Source organism: Pygocentrus nattereri, chromosome 19 (assembly GCF_015220715.1).
Source record: "Pygocentrus nattereri isolate fPygNat1 chromosome 19, fPygNat1.pri, whole genome shotgun sequence".
Taxonomy (NCBI): Eukaryota; Metazoa; Chordata; class Actinopteri; order Characiformes; family Serrasalmidae; genus Pygocentrus; species Pygocentrus nattereri.
The window spans coordinates 25,735,653-25,758,098 of record NC_051229.1 but is presented as its reverse complement, the minus strand read 5'-3'; the positions used below and the strand labels follow the sequence as shown (position 1 = coordinate 25,758,098).

The 22,446-nt window shown below is 41.1% G+C and overlaps 2 protein-coding genes across 7 annotated transcripts in view; both read left to right on the top strand.

Moving 5' to 3' along the window:
- The window catches only part of LOC108441790 (myelin basic protein-like), a 97,316-nt gene extending 84,964 nt beyond the window's left edge, over window positions 1–12,352 (top strand). For all 3 annotated transcript variants that reach the window (XM_017721500.2, XM_037531199.1, XM_037531200.1), the window contains exon 4: window positions 11,947–12,352. In XM_017721500.2, the coding sequence (XP_017576989.1) occupies window positions 11,947–12,218 (272 nt within the window). In that variant the 3' untranslated portion in view covers window positions 12,219–12,352. The remainder of the gene's footprint in view (window positions 1–11,946) is intronic.
- Window positions 12,310–22,446, top strand: part of LOC108441789 (myelin basic protein-like) — a 29,487-nt gene continuing 19,350 nt past the window's right edge. For all 4 annotated transcript variants that reach the window (XM_017721498.2, XM_037531198.1, XM_017721497.2 and 1 more), the window contains exon 1: window positions 12,310–12,463. In XM_017721498.2, coding sequence (XP_017576987.1) covers window positions 12,344–12,463 — 120 coding nt within the window. In that variant the 5' untranslated portion in view covers window positions 12,310–12,343. The remainder of the gene's footprint in view (window positions 12,464–22,446) is intronic.

Sequence of the window (22,446 nt, the reverse complement as noted above, 5' to 3'; positions counted from 1 at the left end):
GACATTGTTCCTGCCCTCATCCTGCGATACATGACAGTTTAACACATCTCTTCAGCAATATAACTTACAATACAAAGAATAAGGAAGTTTCTAGTGGGTTGTCTTTTCTATGAATTACATTCAGTCTAAGAGTGTGAACAGTCATACACATTTTGATATTTTATTTTCTAAGCCTCACAAAAGTATTCTGTAGTGCTTGTCCAGCCTTGAGTTTGGAGCAAGGATAGGTCAACTGCATAGATACGGTCAGATCCAAGTATTAAGCTTGTACACAATTTTTGACATTTTGTCTCTGTACACCAGTCATTGACTGCAAAGGATTTACATCCAATTACTAAAAATAATCCTAGTGTTTATTATTGTTAGTTACTCTGAATACTTTGGAGACTGTGAAAATGGAGGGACTATGTAAAATTAATTCTTAGGCGATCAATGCAATATTTTTGTTAAACACCTTGAACTAAAGCTGAAAGTCTGCACTTCAGTCACGTCTTGTCTGCTTCCATTGAGGTAGTGTACAGATGCAGAATTACAAAAACCTATGTGACTTTCCAAATACTTATGGACCTGACTTTATTTGCTGATAATTTGACAGACTTAGGTATCTGTCTTTCTACAACTACGGATAATTCTGACATTGCCCAAGTATGTGTTTGAGCTCTTTTAGCAGCACTGTCTTCATAAAACATCTTACTACATTCATAAACATTCATTTTGAAAGGCTTAAAATACAGTGGGTAAAAAAAACTATATAATATATTGAAAGAACCATATATAGATTGATAAAACAGGTGTGTGTGTGTATGTAAGTTATAATATCATAGATTATAATATCACAGGTTTAGCAAAAATAATCTGTACCCAAAATGACTATCAGAGATGCTGGCTTTTCAGCTTTGCGTTGATAACAATCCGGACAGTCCTTTTCCTCTTTGGCCCAGAGGACACAACGGCCATCCATCCATCCATCTTCCAAGCTGCTTCTCTGTGAGGGTCGCGGGGACACAACGGCCATGATTTCCAAAAACAATTTGAAATATGGACTCATCAGACCACAGGACACTTTTCCACTTTGCATCAGTCCATCTCAGATGAGCTCGGACCCAGAGAAGCCGGCGGTGTTTCAGGGTGTTGTTGATATATGGCTTTCGCATTGCATGGCAGAGTTTTAACTTGCACTTGTAGATGGAGCGACAAACTTCACTGACAATGGTGTTCTGAAGTGTTCCTGAGCCTATGTGGTAATATCCGTTCCAGAATGATGTCGGTTTTTAATGCAGTACCGCCTGAGGGATCGAAGGTCACAGATATTCAATGTTGGTTTTCTGCCTTGCCGCTTTCCACTAGCATGACTGAGATTTTAGGATCCTCAGGGCATCACCCCTCCTTCTTGCCAGCAATTAGCAGGACCATAAGTCAACATTTATTATGTTAATTCACAGAGATGCACTGAAGCAGCAGCTCTGTGGTACATCCAGAAAGCCTACTAGTACTACTAGTAATATCTCTCTTTCTCTCCCTATGTATGTAAATATATAAATATATAATATACTGATTGTTGATTGTTGTTGTTAGTGTAATATCTCCATATCATTATCATCAGTATATTTGATTTTCTACAGCAAATTAAAAATAAAAATGTTTTGCACTGCATGTATTTGTTTTATCATTATATATATAATCTTATTTTATATATTTTATATTTATATATTATCTTCCGCTTCTCCGGGGTTCGGGTCGCGGGGGCAGCATCCTAAGCAATGAGGCCCAGACCTCCCTTTCCCCAGCCACTTCCACTAGCTCTCCAAGGGGAATTACAAGGCGTTCCCAGGCCAGCTGGGCGATATAGTCACGCCAGCGTGTCCTGGGTCTTCCCCGGGGTCTCCTCCCAGGTGGAGTTGCCTGTGACACCTCCCTCCATCTAACCAGATGCCAGAACCATCTCAGCTGGCTCCTCTCGATATGAAGAAGCAGCAGCTCTACTCAGAGTCCCTCCAAGGATGACCGAACTTCTCACCCTGTCTCTAAGGGAGAGTCCAGACACCCTGCGGAGGAAATTCATTTCGGCCGCTTGTATTCGCAATCTTATTGTTTCAGTCATTACCTACATGACCATAGGTGTGCGTGGGAATGTAGATCGACCGGTAAATCGAGAGCCTTGCCTTATGGCTCAGCTCTTTCTTTACCACAACAGACTGGTAAAGAGCCCACATCACTGCTGACCCAGTACCAATCCACCTGTCAAGCTCCCACTCCCTTGTACCATCACTCGTGAACAAGACCCCAAGATACTTGAACTCCTCCACTTGAGGCAAGAGCCGATCCCCAACCCAGAGAGGGCTCTCCGCCCTTTTCCACCTAAGAACCATGGTCTCGGATTTAGAGGTACTGATTCTCATCCTGACCGCTTCACACTCGGCTGCAAACCGATCCAGTCAAAGCTGAAGTTTGTGGCCTGATGTCCCCAATAGGACCACATCATCTGCAAACAGTAGCGATGTGACCCTGAGGTCACCAAACTGGACACCCTCCATCCCCTGACTGCACCTAGAAATTCTATCCATAAAAATTATGAATAGAATCGGTGACAAAGGGCAGCCCTGACATCCAACTCTCACTGGGAACGAGTCTGACTTACTGCCGGCCATGCGAACCAAGCTCCTGCTTTGTTTGTACAGGGCCTGAATGGCTCGTAGCAAAGAGCCATGTACCCTGTACTCCCGAAGCACCTCCCACAGAATACCCCGGGGAACACAGTCGAATGCCTTCTCCAAATCCACAAAGCACATGTGGACTGGTTGGGCAAACTGCCATGAACCTGGAGAGGGTGAAGAGTTGGTCCAGTGTTCCACGACCAGGGCAGAACCCGCACTTCTCCTCCTGGATCCGAGGTTCGACTATAAGCCGGACTTTCATCTCCAGTACCCCTGCGTAGACCTTACCAGGGAGGCTGAGGAGTGTGATTCCCCTGTAGTTGGAACACACCCTCCGGTCCCCTTTTTTAAAAAGAGGCACCACCACCCCAGTCTGCCAATCCAGTGGCACCGCCCCAGATGTCCACGCAATGTTGAAAAGGCGTGTCTGCCAAGACAGCCCCACAACATCCAGAGCCTTGAGGAACTCAGGGTGGATCTCATCCACCCCTGGAGCCTTGCAACCAAGGAGCTTCTTAACTACCTTAGCGAATTCGGCCTCAGTAATGGACAAGCCTATTCCCATGTCCCCAGACTCTGCCTCCTCACTGGAGAATGTGTCGGTGGGATTGATAAGGTACTCAAAGTATTCCTTCCACCGCCCAATGACGTCTTCAGTCGAAGTCAGCAGCACACCATCTCCACTATATACAGTGCTAGTGGCACACTGCTTTCCCCTTCTGAGTTGCCTGACGGTTTGCCAGTATTTTTTCGGAGCTGAGTTAAAGTAACTTTCCAAGGCCTCACCAAACTCCTCCCAAACACAGGTTTTTGCCTTGCCGACGCCTGAAGCCGCAGATCGCTTGGCCTGTCAATACCTGCCAGCTGCCTCTGGTGTCCCACAGGCCAACCATGCCCGGTAGGACTCCTTCTTCAGCTTGACGGCATCTCTCACCACCGGGTTCGAGGATTACCGCCCCGACAGGCACCAACTACCTTACCGCCACAGCTACAGTCAGCCGCTTCAACAATGGAGGAGCGGAACATGAGATGTGAGTTGAAGATCAATCTGACAGGTTCTTCTGCCAGACGTTTCCAGCAAACCCTCACTATACGTTTGGGCTTGCCTGGTCTGACCATTCCCCCACCACCTGATCCAACTCACCACCAGGTGGTGATCAGTTGACAGCTCAGTTCCTCTCTTTACCCGAGTGTCCAAAACACATGGCCGCAAGTCGGATGACACGGATGACACGACAAAGTCAGTCATTGAACTGCGGCCTAGGGTGTCCTGGTGCCATGTGCACTTATGGACATCCTTGTGTTCAAACATAGTGTTTGTGATGGACAAACTGGTTTGCACAGAAGTCCAAAAACTGAACACCACTCGGGTTCAGATCAGAGAGGCCATTCCTCCCAATCACACCCCTCCAGGTCTCACTGTCATTGCCCACGTGAGGATTAAAGTCTGCCAGTGGGACAATAGAGTCTCCAGGAGGAGCACTTTTAAGCACCCTTCCCAAGAACTCTAAAAAGGCTGGGTACTCTGAACTGCTGTTCGGTGCATAATCACAGACAGCAGTCAGGATCCGTTCCCCAACCCGAAGGCGTAGGGAAGCTACCCTCTCATCCACTGGAGAAAGCCCCAACATACAGGCACAGAGTCGAGGGGCTATGAGAAAGCCCACACCTGCCCACCGCCTCTCACCATGGGCAACTCCAGAAAAGAATAAAGTCCAGCTCCTCTCAAGGAGATTGGACCCAGAGCCCAAGCTGTGTGTTGAGGTGAGCCCGACTATATCTAGCCGGTATCTCTCAACCTCGCGCACAAACTCGGGCTCCTTCCCCGCCAGTGAGGTAACATTCCAAGTTCCAAAAGCCAGTTTCAGCAACCGAGGATCAGAACGCCAAGGCCCACGCCTTCGGACACTGCCCGATCCACAGAGCACTGAACCCCTACTACTGCCTCTCCCATTGGTGGTGGGTCAATTGGAGGGGGGACTCAGGTAACTCCTTCGGGCTGGGCCCGGCCGGGCACAATGAGTAAATGGTGGGCCACCAGATGCTCGCTGGCAAGCCCCTACCCCAGGCCTTGTTCCAGGGTGGGGCCCCGGTAACCCTGTTCCGGGCAGGGTACGCAAGTCCTGTTTTCGTCTTTTCATAGGAGTTATTATGGATCACACTTTGTCTGACCTGTCACGTAGGACCAGTTTGCCATGGGAGATCCTACCAGGAGCTTTTGCTCCAGACAACATAGCTCCTAGGATCATTAAAGCACGCAAACCCCTCCACCACGATAAGGTGGTGATCCATGGAGATGTGTGTGTGTGTGTGTGTGTGTGTGTGTGTGTGTGTGTGTGTGTGTGTGTGTATGTATATGTATATATACACTGCTCAGAAAAATAAAGGGAACTTAAATAACACATCCTAGATCTGAATGAATGAAATATTCTCATTGAATACTTTGTTCTGTACAAAGTTGAATGTGCTAACAACAAAATCACACAAAAATCATCAATGGAAATCAAATTTATTAACCAATGGAGGCCTGGATTTGGAGTCACACACAAAATTAAAGTGGAAAAACACACTACAGGCTGATCCTAATTTGATGTAATATCCTTAAAACAAGTCAAAATGAGGCTCAGTATTGTGCGTGGCCTCCACGTGCCTGTATGACCTCCCTACAACGGCTGGGCATGCTCCTGATGAGGTGGTGAGTTAACAACGACATTGAACTACATTTCATTTTTCAACAACTTTACATTGAATTGAAATTGGACTACAGAGAGGATCATGAGCCTGAAGTTGGAGGTTGATGGTGTAGTTTTGAATGTGGTCAGTTCATATGCACCACAGGTTGGTTGCCAGTTAGAGGAGAAAGAGGAATTTTGGAGTAAGATGGATGAAGTGGTAGATGGTGTCCCTAGAGAGGAGAGATTAGTGATTGGTGCAGACTTCAATGGACATGTTGGTGAAGGGAACAGAGGGGATGATGGGTGTTTCGTCTGGTCAGAGGAAAGAAGACAAGGAAATTTGGTGGTGGAATAAGGAAGTCCAGGAGAGTATTCAGAAGAAGAATGCAGCTAAGAAAAGGTGGGATAACCAGAGAGATGAAGGAAGTAGGCAGGAGTACTGTGAGGCTAGTCGCATAGCGAAAAGAATGGTGGCAAAGGCAAAGGCTCAGGCCTATGATGAGCTGTATGAGAGGCTGGACAGTAAAGAAGGAGTAAAGGACTTGTATCGTTTAGCTAAACAGAGAGATAGGTTAGGCTGATAAAGGATAGAGAGGGAAATGTACTAGTGAGCGAACAGAGAGTGTTGAGTAGATGGAAGGAGTATGAATGAGGAAAACGAGAGAGAGAGAGGAGGACAACGGGGGGAGAGATAGTGGATCAGGAAGTGCAGAGAATTGTAAAGGTGGAAGTGAGGGCAGCTTTAAAAAGGATGAAGAATGGAAAGGCAGTTGGTCAGGATGACATACCTGTGGAGGTATGGAGATGTTTACGAGAGAAGGCAGTGGACTTTTTAACCAGGTTGTTTAACAAAATCCTGGAGAGTGAGAGGATGCCTGATGAGTGGAGAAATAGTGTACCTGTCCCCATTTTTAAGAACAAAGGTGATGTGCAGAGCTGCAGTAACTACAGAGGTATAAAGTTGATGAGCCACACCATGAAGGTATGGGAAAGAGTTGTTGAAGCAAGGCTAAGGCGAGAGGTTCAGATCAGTGAGCAGCAGTTTGGTTTCATGCCCAGAAAGAGTACCACAGATGCAATTTTTGCATTGAGAGTGTTGGTAGAGAAGTACAGAGAAGGTCAGAAGGAGCTACATTGTCTTACATGTACATGTCTTTGTGGATCTAGAGAAGGCATATGATAGGGTGCCAAGAGAGGAACTGTGGTACTGTATGAGGACGTCAGGTGTAGCTGAACAGTATGTTAGGGTGGTGCGGGACATGTACGAGGATAGTGAGACAGTGGTGAGGTGTGCAGTTGGAGTGACAAATGGTTTCAAGGTGAATGTAGGGTTACATCAGGGATCAGCTTTGAGCCCCTTCTTGTTTGCAATGGTCATGGAAAGGTTGACAGATGAGGTCAGGCAGGAGGCTCCATGGACCATGATGTTTGCAGATGTAATCTGTGGTGAGAGTAGAGAGCAGGTGGAAGAGAATCTGGAGAGGTGGAGGTTTGCACTGGAGAGGAGAGGAATGAAAGTCAGTAGAGACAAGACGGAATACATGTGTGTGAATGAGAGGGAGGCAGGTGGATAGGTGAAGATGCAAGGAGTAGAGGTCGTAAAGGTGGATGACTTCAAATATCTTGGGTCAACCAACCAGAGCAATGGACAGTGTAGAAAAGAGGTGAAGAAGAGGGTGCAGGCAGGATGGAGTGGGTGGAGACGGGTGTCAGGGCTGATGTGTGACAGAAGGATAGCAACAAGAGTGAAAGGGAATGTTTACAATACAGTAGTGCGTCCTTCTGTGATGTATGTTTTGGAGACTGTGGCTTTGTCTAAAAGACAGGCGGCTGAGCTGGAGGTGGCGGAGATGAAGATGCTGAGATTTTCGTTGGGAGTGACAAGGCGTTACAAGATTAGAAATGAGCAAATCAGAGGGACAGTGAAGGTGGAGCAGTTTGGAGATAAAGCCAGAGAGGCCAGGTTGAGATGGTTTGGACATGTGTTGAGGAGGAATAGTGGATATATTGGTCAAGGAATGTTGGAGATGGAGCTGCCAGGTAGAAAGAGAAGAGGTAGACCTCAGAGAAGGTTTATGGATGTAGTGAAGGTGGACATGGAGATGGTTGGTGTAAAAGTAGAGGAGGCAGTGGATAGGGCAAGATGGAGGCAGATGATCCGCTGTGGCGACCCCAGCAGCCGAAAAGATATATATATATAATGTGTGTGTATATATGTTTGCTTATGTGGTTTCTGACACGGTATGACAGTATGAAGTTGACAGAAGTATGTTGCGTAGCTAAGAACAGTAGAAGAATCTTGTTTCCTGGATTTTGTCCATATTTTCTGTGTCTGAGTCTTTGTCATACAAAACATTAAAAATAAACACTATTTTAGTGCTGTCAGACATGCTAACATGTTACATTATAATGGCAATAAATAATTGATGATTAATGAATTGAACAATGAACTACACAAAATAGCTTGATTAATTGCGATCAACTACACAAAGTGATATCAGTAACTGTGGTTCTTCTTTTTATATTACATAATCATCATGGCTCTAGTCTCTAGAAGACCAGGTTTTCTTATTAACTTACTAATATCTAACACTGATCACTTTTATTCAGATTTATTCAGGCCTGCAACTGTGCCTTTTTCTGCTCTTCCTCTACCAGCTGTGTTTTGGTCTGAATTTACAGATTAGTCCATATTAGCTTCATTATAAATATGAAAGTGACTGAGCTGAGTGTAGTTCGAGCCATACCCGGCCACCACATCAGATAAGTGGCACCATGGAAAATCCATACTTAGAGGAGTTATTCCAGCCACACTAGCCTTTTTGTTCAGCTAGAGTAACGCTGCAGGCAAGACAATGGGCCACTGTTAAGAAAATATTAGCATGCAGATTTTCTGGTGTTTTGCTGCACCATTCCTCGCAGTACAGCATGGCCTTTGTTTTCTTGGACATGGCCGTGACATTGAGAGCAAACCCAGTGGCCTTGGTAGACACAACTTGTCCAATGCTAAAGACACCACCGGCCAGCTTGTGCTGCGTAGGAGGAGCCCAGCGGAAGTTTAACCTGCTTGTGGGCCCTTCGACGCTGGCTAAAATACATAAAATCAGTACATACATCCATAAACATACACGAGTTGAACTGGACATATTAACCATGGAAACTGAAGAGGCAGGCACAGAGATATCCATTAACTTCAACAAGACAATACATGCTAGCTGAGAGCTATCGTTTCAGATAGCACCTTGCAGAAAATTCAAGATTCAAGAGTTTTATTGTCATATGTACAGCAGAAACAGTCAGTTACACCATACAATGAAATTCTTACTTTGCTGTTCCTCCATTCACCAAATACAACCCCAAGTCCAATGAAGTTGAGACGTTGTGTAAAACATTAAAAAAACAATACGATGATTTGCGAATCCTTTTCTTTTTTTTTCTTTTTTTTTTCTTTTTTCAACCTATATTCAATTGAATACACTGCAAAGACAAGATATTTAATGTTCATTGTTTTTTGCAAATATTCACTCATTTTGAATTTAATGTCCTGCAACACATTCCAAAGAATTTGGGACAGGGGCATGTTTACCACTGTGTTACATCACCTTTCCTTTTAACAACACTCAATAAGCTTTTGGGAACTGCGGACACTAATTGTTGTTTGTAGGTGGAATTCTTTCCCATTTTTACTTGATGTACAACTTCAGTTGCTCAACAGTCCAGGGTCTCAGTTGTCGTATTTTGTGCTTCATAATGCGCCACACATTTTCAATGGGAAACAGGTCTTGACTGCAGGTAGGCCAGTCTAGTACCCGCACTCTTTTACTGTGAAACCACGCTGTTGTATCAGGTGTAGAATGTGTCTTGCCATTGTCTTGCTGAAATAAGCAGGACATCCCTGAAAAAGAAGTTGCTTGGATGGCAGCATATGTTGCTCCAAAACCTGTATGTACCTTTCAGCATTAATGGTGCCTTCACAGATGTGCAAGTTACCCATGCCATGGGCACTAACACCCCCCACACCCCCATACCATCAGAGATGCTGGCTTTTGAACTTTGCGCTGATACCAATCCAGACAGTCCTTTTCCTCTTTGTCCCGGAGTACACAACGTCCATGATTTCCAAAAACAATTTGAAATGTGGACTCGTCAGACCACAGGACACTTTTCCACTTTTCGTCAGTCCATCTCAGATTACTGGGTGTTGTTGATATATGGCTTTCGCTTTGCATGGCAGAGTTTTAACTTGCACTTGTAGATGGAGTGACGAACTGTGTTCACTGACAAAGGTTTTCTGAAGTGTTCCTGAGCCCATGTGGTAATATCCATTACAGAATGATGTCAGTTTTTAATGCAGTGCCATCTGAGAGATCGAAGGTCACGGGCATTCAATTTCTCCAGATTCTCTGTATCCTTTGGTGATATGATGGACTGTAGATGATAAAATCCCTAAATTCCTTGCAATTGAGAAATGTTCTTAAACTGTTGGACTATTTGCTCACACAGTTGTTCACAAAGTGGTGAACCTCACCCCATCCTTGCTTGTGGACAAACCTTTCAGGGATGCTCCCTTTATACCCAATCACGACACTCACATGTTTCCAATTAACCTGTTCACCTGTGGAATGTTCCAAATAGGCTAGAACAGCATTTGCTGCCTTTATGTATCCTGTATTGGGAACATTTCTCAGCTAGAAATGTTTTAGTGTGCTGCTTAATAACTGAACTGGGTTATTTTAAATCATTTGAAAACATTCCTAAGTGGTAGAGCAGGCATCACTCTGAACACTACCACCCCATGAAGATGATCCCATCACTAACATGGTTTTGGGAAACTGAGCCCTGATCATGCCAATTTGAATTACAGCCGTTCCAGAAAAGTTGGGAATCTGTTGAAAAAAAAACAAAAAACATTGCAATGATGTGCAAATTATTTACGCCCTCGGTCTAATTGAAAAACAACATATTGAATGTTTAAACTGAGAAATTATATATTTTTTTGAAAGATATAAGCCCATTTTGAATTTGATACCAGGAACATGTTTCAAAAAAGTTGAAAATAACATCATTAAATGATTCAGAGAATCTAAAGAAGTCTTTCTATGTTATGGAAAAGGCCGAAAATCAATATTGGATGGCAATGATCTTTGGGCCCTAAGGCAGCAGTGCTTTAAAAACAGACATGATTCTGTAGTAAAAATCACTGCATGGGCTCAGAAGCTCTTCTGAAAACTGTCTGTGAGCACAGTTCCTTCCAGCATCCACAAATGGAAGTTAAAAACTACTACTAAAAGAAACAGGATCTAGACATGCTGCTGCCTTCTCTAGAAAGGTGTCATTGTGCACAGCGTCACAACTTTTTGGGAAACGAGGTTGTAGATATAGATCTCTGCTGCTGTGTTAACACTGTAATCTGTGGTCAGTCACTCATTACAGAACTGACTCTGTGTTTATTTTTATTTTCTTTGCCGAGTTGATCAGCTGTGATCCTGTGTGTCCGATGCTGCTGCCTCTTCTGCCTTGATCGAGTGCCACTGTTCGCCAGCCTTCTGGACTGGCTTCACTGTAACTGAGCTTCATGGTGTACAACACTGTGCAATCCTTTATACTAACAATGTTTGCTGTCTGGTGTCGACCAGAGGAGGATGGATTCCCCTTCTGAGTCTTTGTTCCTCTTAAGGTTTCTTCCTCTTACTCTTAGGAAGTTTTTCCTTGCCACCCCTGGCGATGCTCATGGTGGCTCCGAACCAGATTCTTTCTGTAAGACTGATTGTTCTGTAAAGCTACTTTGTGACAACACCTGTTGTAAAATTACTTACTCACAGGGTGAATCTTGTCCCAAGAATATATGTGACAATTTACTAAACTTTAAGTGCTGGATTAAATTCTGCTCTAAATTCCTGTAGTCTATACTCTTTTAACATTTAGAGTACTAATGATAACACAAGGAAAAGATGCTAGCTAGTAAATGTTATAATTAGCTAACTAAACTGTTTCTCACTGCACAAGGTTTGTTTTTACTGTGTGTAACGTGTTTGCCGCACAGGTAGACATATCTACATGCTTAGTTTTTGGTGGCACCTCTCAGCCATGCTTACATTACATCCATGAGCTAATAACAGACTTGCTGGTAAGACAGTGTTGATCACATCATCACCCACTACTGAGCTCCGCCTTCACAGAACATCGGACAGGTTTAGAAATTTCCAGTCTACTAAGTCTTCGTTACCAACCACAGCTAGGCCCACGTTTCTCATGGTTGTCTCTAGACATTCCTTTTACGTGATCATGGCTGGCCCTCTACTACAGTACATACTGCTAAATAAATTTCAGGCTCTTTCACAAAGGTCTAACATAACGCTTGCTTTTGCACAGGACTGGACCAAGCAAACTGCTCCAGCAATCAGTCATACACACCCAGCACTGAAGAAAGGCCTCAGTTATCATGTGCTGGCCTAGACGCTGCTGTGTAAATGTGAAATTCTGTACTGTTGCTTTAGTACGCCAGTGCTACTGACAAAGAGTGCTTGTTGAGTGTTTCTGAGCAGAGGGATCTGGCCTGTACAGAGTGTGTGCTGTGTTGAGAAGTGTGGGGTGTAACACTTGTTGTTTCTGCGCAGGCCTGCATGAACCAGATGTCAACCAGAACAAAGACTGCTCCAGCAAGAGCACAGGAACAACCGCCTCTTCGGCTTCGCCCAGCGAAGACCAGGCCAATCAGGAGGATCCCAACTTAACGGAGCCACGCCCACACTTGGTCCGCCTCTTCTCCCGAGATGCCCCGGGCCGAGTGGACAACACCTTCAAAGACCGGCCTTCAGAATCGGACGAGCTGCACACCATACCGGAGGCTGGAGCCGGACTGGAAAACGCAGAGCAGGACACTGACTAGATTAGCTCATTCCCACGGGCCCTTGCCCTCCCATCACTATCTACCGAGAGATACCAACTCTAAACACTCTGATAAACCTCGCTACTGCGCAGCACAGCACCAAAAACCAAGTAAACGAGCCCAACATGGCATCAGGAGGCTCCTCAGGTCAGTCAGGCTTCAGGCTGGGCCGCAGCAAGAAAAACCCTGGCGTTCTGGACCAAATCGGGAAGTTCTTTGGAGGGGACAAGAAAAGGAAGGGCAAGGTGAGGAGAGATGGGCTTCATTTAGAGAAAGATAGATACTCCACACATCTTCTGCTTAGACACATCTCTAAGCTCCTGTGTTTGAGTTAAAGTGTTCGTTTTTGTTGTTTATTGCAGAAACTTTTCAGTTTATCTTTATTGTCTGCTGTTCTTAAGTTTTGTTTTGTTTAGTTTTTTCCTTCATTTTGTGCTCTGTCATGTGAAGAACAGAGCTCAAGCATTGGGTTTTGATCGGGACCTGTTGGAATCCTTTTTTCTTTTCTGTTTTTAATGATTTCAGATGCTATTTAGAAACACAAAAGCCTAATATTGATCCAAACAAACCTCAAGGATAATATGTCATGCCTTTTAAAGAAGAAACCTCAAGGTAATTTCATGGTTTAATCATCGTTAATTGAATCATTCAGCACATACGGAGGAGATGAAAGAGATTAATAAAGCCTAATCTTAATATTAACCATGATTATATGGACGTGAACAGGAGAATCATTGAGTTTTTCTTGCCGGGCTGTGGCTAAAGTGTGAGTTCTTGCTTTCTGCAGTGTGTTTGTTGAGCTCATGGCCTGTTACACATTCTAAATCAGATCAGATATGACTGTATTTGTGTTGGTCTTTATGCAGATGGTGCTATAGTGCTGTGGTTTTGGACTATATTGTGTGTGGATGGGTTAAATTTTAAACAATATCATGTTGAGCATCTCCTTAGTGTATGACAGCCTTGCGTATCGGCGCTGTCATGTGCAAATCTCATAGCTTTTTTGTCTTTTATTTTTTAACACCAGCTGCTCAATATATTGCATGAATTTATATTTTAATGGTAAATGTACCAAAATGTAATCCAAAATTACATGAATTACAATCTTAACATATATTAAGGTCAAGAATCCCCCATACATATTTTGCTATCAGAACAAAACCTCATAATAATGGAATGGTAACTTTACTAAAACTAAAAACAGAAAAAGTAGAAAACTAAAAACATTCTAATGCAAGTTAATGAAATTTTATTCAAAGTGATTTTGGACCATTTCTACCGACTCATTCACCATGGCGTGTTCTTCTCAATATAAAGCGCAACTGGCATTCACAAATAGAGTATTAAAAAAATGATCTAACAGTAATGATATATTTTATCAGTGCAGTTGTGTGTAATATCACAAGCATTGCACAGTTCAAGAAGCTGTGTTTTATAGAAATGGTACATGAAATCAGCTGGTAGTGAGCACAATTCTGCCTTTTAGCATGAGAAGTTTTATACCCGATGCTCCTTTACCCCTCCATGTTCCTAAAACTGCCCCAGACATTAAAAGTTGGAGTTATCGTGTTGATTTCTGCTGTTCAACAGGTAGTTGATGCTTTTTAAGACTGGTTAAAATATATGTGAGCACTCATTCTGCTTGACTAGGGTTGGGACAGTTCTAAAGCTGCACTGATAGTTGTACCATGTCAAATTTGAATAATTTTGGTTAGGTTCATGACTGATCATAATATGAGTAATGCATTAATCTGACTGAAGAGATTATATTGCCAAGATTATTAACTGAGCAATCAGATAACAATAAATAACAATAAAAACAAGCTTAACAATAACAAACTGCAGTATTTTTCCATAGAAATGTAACTGTTTTCAGTCAGTTTTAAATGGCTGATGTTGGAAAGACATTGTTTTCATTCATATTTCAAAATTCAAAATCTGTCACCTTTGTCTACTATTATTTTAAAACATTTTACTACTTTTTTTAACAAATGCACCATGATAATATCAAAAGCCAAAAAGTGGGGGCAGTTGTGGACTTGAGGTTAGGGAACTGGCCCTGTAACCGGAAGGTTGCCAGTTCGATCCCCAGTGCCAACAGTCCTTGACTGAGGTGTCCTTGAGCAAGACACCCAACACCCAATTGCTCCCTGGGCACCGTGGATAGGGCTGCCCACCACTCTGGGCAAGTGTGCTCACTGCCCCCTAGTGTGCGTGCATTCACTAGTGTGCTTGTGGTGTTTCACTTCACGGATGGGTTAAATGCGGAGGTGGAATTTCCCTGTTTGTGGGATTAAAAAAGTATCACTTAACTTAAGATGATTTTGGTCACCGAGGTCATAATAGGAAATTTTCATATTGTCCCATCCCCTGAACACTTTAATGGAATTTCAATATTTTCCATGTATTTTATATTCTTGAGTGTTTTTTCAATAAATATGCAACTTCCTTGCCTTACCTTTCATTTGAAGATAGAGTTTAGCATATTAGCAAGGCTGCTGCATTGCACATAGGGGTTTGGTGTAAAGGTGGTCTACTCTGAAGTAAATAGTGCTTTAATTCAGTTGTGTACATGGCTTAAATATTAATATTGCATATATAAACCAGTTGTATGCAAAAGTTTGGGTGCCCCTGGTCAAATTTCATTTGGATGATTTTTCTAATTGAATGTAAGCCCACATCCTCTACAGAGAACACATTTAAATGCAGTTACTGTTTATTTGCATAACTTAACAATTAATGTGGCTATTTTGTTTTTTTTCCAATGAATCTCCATAAATAAACAGATGTTGTGTACCAAAAAGTTCAGAAAAAGAGGATGTGTTAACTTATTTTCACATGTTTCATTTGGCCAGAGATGTTCACACTCTTGCATACAACTGTTTTGGCAATAGTTATGGTGGTGTAATATACTTTATTTATGTAAACCCGATGTTCTTGCTTGAATCAAGTGAATTTAAGCCACTATTTTTTTTCAGCAGATACAGGAACAGGTATGATATTTTACAAACAATGCTGGTTAGCTGCAATTTTACTGAAGTGTTTTAAGGTGTCTTACATTAAGAAAAGAACAAATGCATAAGCGCTGTAGTACAGAGTGGAGGAATATATTATATATGCTTACATATATTCTGCGTAACTGTACCGAATATGTTTACACTTAATAAATTCAGCATGCGTCAAGCACTGATCACCGAATTTATGCCTTCAGGATACCCATAATCAGAGATTTATATTATTTGTTTCTACTTTTAGCACAAATCATTTTACAATAGTAATATGTTGCAAATTACTTCTTAGGTAATATGTGTATTTTTTCTCCTTCTTTGAAAATGTACCATACAGCAGTGAAAAGATTTATACCTATATATCTCTGATTTTATACTGTGGTCAAATAAAAGAATAAATGCAAGATCAGTAATTAGTAATGGTCAACCTTGAAAAAGATGAATTATGTTTGTGAAATGCGTCTCAAATGCTTATCAAACAAGTTGCTCAGTATTATTTGTAATTTCCCCCTTTTTCCTCTCTGTTTTATTGCCTGTTGTTGCTCACAGCTTTCCTTTCCCTTAACCAGGGAAATAAAAATGCAGAGGAATTCTGGCCAAATCTCCATCATCCTTTATGGCTTAACCCCCGCCCCCACCTCCCCCACCCCAGTATTTCATTATAAAAAGGTTGTATTAGTTGTAATAAATGGATTCGCTGCTAATGGCTTTTAGAACTGACAGTGTGTTATCTGTGTGTGTATCAAATTAACATTTTTATCTAACTAGAAGGCATTTCGTCTCCATTTGTGTTTCTCACACGATAGAACATATAATAACAGTAAAATCACCAAAACCAAATCTTTGGGAACTCTCAGGAATTGCACATGTGCCCACTTGTAGACGCCTGAAATAACGGGCTTTTCATATAAATTAAATTTTGCATTAAAGGGAGTGAAATGCCTCGTTTTTTTACCCTGTTAATGTAGTTTCATTTTGTTAATTTGTTTGGCTATTTTGCATTGTGTCAGAAAAGTAGATTGTGTCATTGCTGCCTTTAGAATACCTCATAACTCATTTTTTAATGTGATTTTTATTTGTTACACAATATGAAAACACCAGTTTTGGATATTTCATTATGAGTGGGCCAGTAGAAACTGTCCACACTTATTTGAAAGAAAATCTTTGACTGTAATGTTTGCTATAATTAGGAATGTTTTTGTTTTCTTTTCTGCACAGTTAATATTCTGGAGATTTGAGGTTTTCTTAAAACAGCGATGATGCATGAATGTAACACGAATAGCAGAATCAGTGTGGTACGCAGTTTGAAGGTGAAGTGAATCTTAACCAAATGTGGAACACAAGATCATTGTATGTCTGACAGTTTGGCAAAGTACTAATCTTTTTTTTTGGATAATAATGTGGCATAAAAGCTATTTATTTTATGTTTTGATTTTTGTTGCATTAATTAGACTATATGTATATCTTTTATGCATCATGCTATTTTGGTGTAAGGTATTGTTATCTGATTATAACTGATTCTAGTTTCTGAGCCACATGTTTTTTTGGAATGTGTCCTTTAAAGGAATACTCCAGTGTTTTTCAACTTGATATCTATCTGCCGCACCTGTAGCATATGATGTATTACCACAGACAATCATTTCAACACATTTCCATGTACCTACAAAAGAGCAGAAAACTCACTTTTAATAGAAGCCAGTGGTCAGTTGATTAGTTCTGGGCATTAATGGATAGCATAAAAATTTGAAATATAGGACAAAATTGTGTTGTGTTGATGTTCAGTAGTAAGCAACCCCAAGTTACAGGTGCAGCAGATACAGGTTAGGTTAAAAAATGCTAGAGTATTTGTTTAAGCTAGCATACAATAAAATGCCTCAGGTTGATCAGTGTACTTACAGGTCAGGAAACTGACCGTGTAGTCTAAATTAGCCCTGTGCATCTTGTCCCTTTTGTATGGCTTTGGAATATTAATACAGTGCTTGTAATAACCTTTACATCCTACTAAACTGCTCTAAACCCCCATCCTGTTCTGAGCTTTTGGAGATTTTTGCTTGATTAAAAAGCATAACAATGAAGTCTTTGTAACCTGTTTGTTGCTTTGTGTTTATATTTCTGTTCATAACTGCGCTTACCCAACACAGGTACAATAAATGCAGATAAATATACAGCTAAAACCCAGGTACTGTACTACATGTATAACACAGGTACTGTACTATAGAGCTAAATATACATACAGAACACAGGTGCTGTACTCCATGTAAAACACAGGTACTGGGGCGGTGGTAGGGGGGGGCTAGTGCTTCAGGCCCTTGGGCACGTGCCCATAAAATCCTTTGGAATATCTGGTCCTGTATAAAGGTGTGTATAGAGGTAAATATATAGATACAGTAATCTTCAGCTGATACATAGGCAAACCATAGGCAGAGTAATCCAAAGGTAAGCTACTTGCACTCTCAGAAAAAAAAAGTTACGACACTGTCACTGGGGCAGTACCCTTCTTGTCACTGTGGTTGTGCCCTCAGAGGTACATCTCAGTACCTTTAGTCATGGAACATAACTGAACCATAAGCCACTGAAATGATATTTTCTAAGATGTATTGACTCCACACACCCCGCCTCACCTCCAGGCTTTTTATTAAATGGTTCTGTTTTTAAAAAATAGTTTATAAAAAAAGGTACAAATATCTACTTTTCCACTGGGGAAAAAACTTATTTAAGGTACACAGTTGGAACTTAAAACCACTGTTGCACCTTTGAGGGTACATTTACATTGTTTGTACTCTGATGTACGAATCATGTACCTGCATGGTACCTTTATTTCTAACAGTATGGGCTAACAGTATTTTTATCAGAGGGGAAACCTCAGGGCCTCTATCCATCCAAAGAAGGCCTAAGGATTTCAAGAAAAAAATTGCATCTTTAATTGCAAGCGAGTTCTCTTATTGATTAGGACTTCAGGAACTGAACTGGAGGTTTAACACTTGAAATTAACTAATAATATAAGTAGGACATGATAGAGGAATCAATTACATGTACAATGGATGAGACCAGTTCTGAGAAGAAAAAAGTCGTAGATATGCCACTGATAGCAAATGCAAGCAGTAACATAACCGGGTTTCCGTCAAATGTTAGAAATGGAAAACAGTGGTAGTTACAGGACTGTGCGAAAGAAATATATAGTGATTTTCTGGATGTTAGTGTGTTTGTTTACCCATTTCTAAACCTCTCCTCAAGGAAGCCCAATATTATATGTACAACCCCAATTCCAATGAAGTTGGGACGTTGTGTAAAATAAAACAGAATACAATGATTTGCAAATCCTTTTCAACCTATATTCATTTGAATACACTACAAAGACAAGATATTTAATGTTCAAACGGATAAACTATTGTTTTTTGCAAATATTCATTCATTTTTAATTTGATGTCTGCAACACGTTCCAAATAAGTTGGGACAGGGGCACGTTTACCACTGTGTTACATTGCCTTTCCTTTTAACTACACTCAGTAAGCATTTGGGAACTGAGGACACTAATTGATGATGCTTTGTAGGTGGAATTCTTTCCCATTCTTGCTTGATGTACAACTTCAGTTGCTCAATAGTCCAGGGTCTCTGTTGTCGTATTTTGCGCTTCATAATGCGCCACACATTTTCAATGGGAGACAGGTCTGGACTGCAGGCAGGCCAGTCTAGTACCTGCACCCCTTTACTACAAAGCCATGCTGTTGTCTCATGCAGAATGTGGCTTGGCATTGTCTTGCTGAAATAAGCAGGACGTCCCTGAAAAAAGAGTTGCTTGGATGGCAGCATATGTTGTTCCAAAAAAAATTTACCTTTCCGCATTAATGGTGCCTTCACAGACCTCGCCCCATCCGACTGAGCCTTTCAGGTATGTTCCCTTTATACCCAATCATAACACTCACCTGTTTCCAATTCACCTGTTCACCTGTGGAATGTTCCAAACAGATGTTTTTTGAGCATTCCTAAACTTTCCCAGGCTTTTGTTGCCCCTGTCCCAACTTCGTGTTGCAGGCATCAAATTCAAAATGAGTGAATATTTGCAAAAAACAATAAAGTTTATCTGTTTAAACATTAAATATTCTGTTTTTGTAGTGTATTCAATTGAATATAGGTTGAAATGTATTTGCAAATAATTGTATTCTGTTTTTATTTGTTTTACACAACGTCTCAACTTCATTGGAATTGGGGTTGTAGTTAAAAAGCAACTCCTGGTTTGACCAATCAGTGCTTCAGTAAATTGTGCTCATGATGTAATTGATGATATTAACAAGTCTCTGCTGTGAAGGTATCAAGGAAAAATATGGGCACAAGAAATTCTTCTTACTTTTTATTGTTTTTATGTTCATTTGAATTATGAATATGATTTTATTCTAATGTATATAGTGATAAACTCACTGCTGAGGTAAAGTGTTTAAAAATTTGCTCAGATGCCTAAAACTTTCACACATTACTGTGTGTGCCAGGGATCTGTACTCCAGGAGTAAAACTGTAGCACATAAAAAGTAAAACCTATGGTAGGGTCTGTTTCTTACAGGCTTCAAGTGGTATTAGTTTAGCATACTAGTTAAATCCCATAGAGATGGTTTTTCTTTTTTGACATTTATGGCCAAAATAGAAGGCCAATCTCAAAACGTCATGGCTCTCTATTGATTCTTTTATGTATTAAGAAATGCTCCGTTTTTAATAAAACAGGTTATAGAACCCAAAACCTAGTTGTATTTTCCGTAATAAGCTAATACCCATTTCTGTGTCCTTAGCGAGAAAACAGTCGTTAAGTTAGCCTAAACTGCTAAATGAAAGCAACATTAGCCCAGCCACAGTGGCAAAAGTTTATTTTACACTGTACCTTTTTTCAGTATCAGAAAAAAATTAATGATGACTAACAAACGTTCACCAATGCAGGCGCATAAAAATTCTGTGCTTAACAACTTTGTCTGGAGATTTCACTTCAGTTAACTAACACCTTTTACACACATCCTTGCAGCTAATAAAACACTGATAATATCTCTCAGATAAAGCATCATATTTAATAATGTGGTTTAAACATAATGATACTCTGCATACTTTGTTAGCCCCCGTTTATGGTCAGCACATCAACAGAGCAGGTGGTGGATTATTTTTGGTGGTGGATCATTCTCAGCATTCTAAGCACTGCAGCAATATTAACGTGGTGGTGGCGTGTTATGCTGGCATAAGTGGATCAGACACAACAGTGTTACTGGAGTTTTTAAACACTATCCACTCACTTTACACTGTCCAGTCTATTTGACTAAACTACCTTGTCAGTCCGCACTGGAAGATGTAAAGTCAGAGACAACGTCTCATCTGCTCATCAGCTGCACAGTTTGTGTTGGATTATATCATCATTGATTAATCATCAGTGATTATAGGACGCTGCACACAGGACACTGTTGGCTGGATATTTTTGGTTGGTGAGTCCACCAACCAAAAATATCCAGCCAACAGTGTCCTGTGGGCAGCGTCCTATAATCACTGATGATTAATCAATGATTCTCAGTCCAGCAGTGACAGTGTTTAAAACATCCAGCAACACTACTGTGCATGTGCATCCAAGTTGCCTTTATTACAGGTCCGTTCTTTTTGAAAGGCTTGCTTTCAGTTTTCCAAGGAAGTAAGTTCCAAGGGATATTTTTCCACACCTCCAAAGTTCAGTCTATTGCAGGTTCTGCTTGTTGCAATCCCAGTAACTCCAAACACATTTAGTGATGTTGAGGTCCATTGTATGTGAACACCAGCAGCTTCTTTGATTTGCAAGTATTCATTTCTCAGTAATGACTCATAGTACTGAGTTGTCTTCTTACAGTAGAAGGATAGGAATACCTGTGGATTTTCTCAGATCTTATGCAAAGAGTGGAGCTTGAATTTCTCCTATCTCTCAAAGAAGACAGCTTCAAGTGCTGTTTATTTGATGGTAAGAGTTCCAGTGGTCGACCAGGTTCTGCATGGTTGTTAGAAGTCCCATTTTCTCTATAGCTCATAAAGCATTTTGGTAATTTTGTTGTTCATTTGTAATTCATTTGACTTCCACTTAAGCAAGTGATTATCCTATATTGAATCTATTCAGAATTATCACCTGAAAAATTCATAATTTGTACTTAATGGAGATTTGACAGAAAATTAAATAAATGAAGTGTGGTCTCTGACATTTGAACAGTACTCTAGAGGTGTTACATGCTTCAGATGTCTGGTTCCTATCACCAACAATGTGAATGAGTATGACTTGGTAAGTTTCTCTTTAAAAGAGCATTTCACATACTAACACTGTGTTTGCCTTCTTTTAAAACAGCATTAGATCATCTGCCTGGATATGTGTGTCTGTCACATGCTTCAAATTAAAAGTGCATTCAGTTTGGTTTTCTTTTCTATTGAGCCCTTGCCTCTCAGTCCTTCCCCGCACAATGTGCAGTGATGTTAATAATAGTGCAAGAGCACATTTTCTGTGCACCTTTCAGCAGTGAGTATGGAACATGTTTCATTTGCAGCTGTTTTTCACCCTTCCTCTGTGATTAAATGATTTCAGGCAGTAAAGTGGTGAGCCTTCCTACATGGATATTCCATCCATCCATCCATCCATTTTCTAAGCCGCTTCTCCGTCAGGGTCGCGGGGGGACATGGATATTCATGGACCTATTTTTCTATTATGCACCAGATATTTCTCGTTTAATTTCCCCTTTTGTAATGTAAACGACTCTATATATGCAAATTGTTTTTACTTATTTTCAGTCAAGAACTTGAAGGAGAATTATCAGTTTGTTGGTCATTTGAGGCTGGTTGGTAAGTTTGGAGGTTGGAGATTTTCGTACGGCTGAGGTTAGAGCAGCAGTTTTATGCAACAGTTTGGAAATTTTCAGTCAAAACACAAGTTTGTTGATTGCCTAAATGAAAATACATTAACACATCAGTAAATAAACGGTAATTGTGCATTAAAATGTGCAGCAGTGTGTGTCGTCTATGGAGAATATATTTGTTCCCCAATAAAACACATCATTTAACATGAGGTGCCTAAATGTTTGCATACAAGTGTAAATATTATGATTAAAATATATACTACATACTATAAACATATGTGCACCTAAATGAACTCGTTAGACATTTCATTCCAAAACTATGGGCGTTGCCCCCTCTTTGCAGCTATAATAGCCTCTGCTTAGGCCTTCAGAGAAGGCTTTCCATAAACT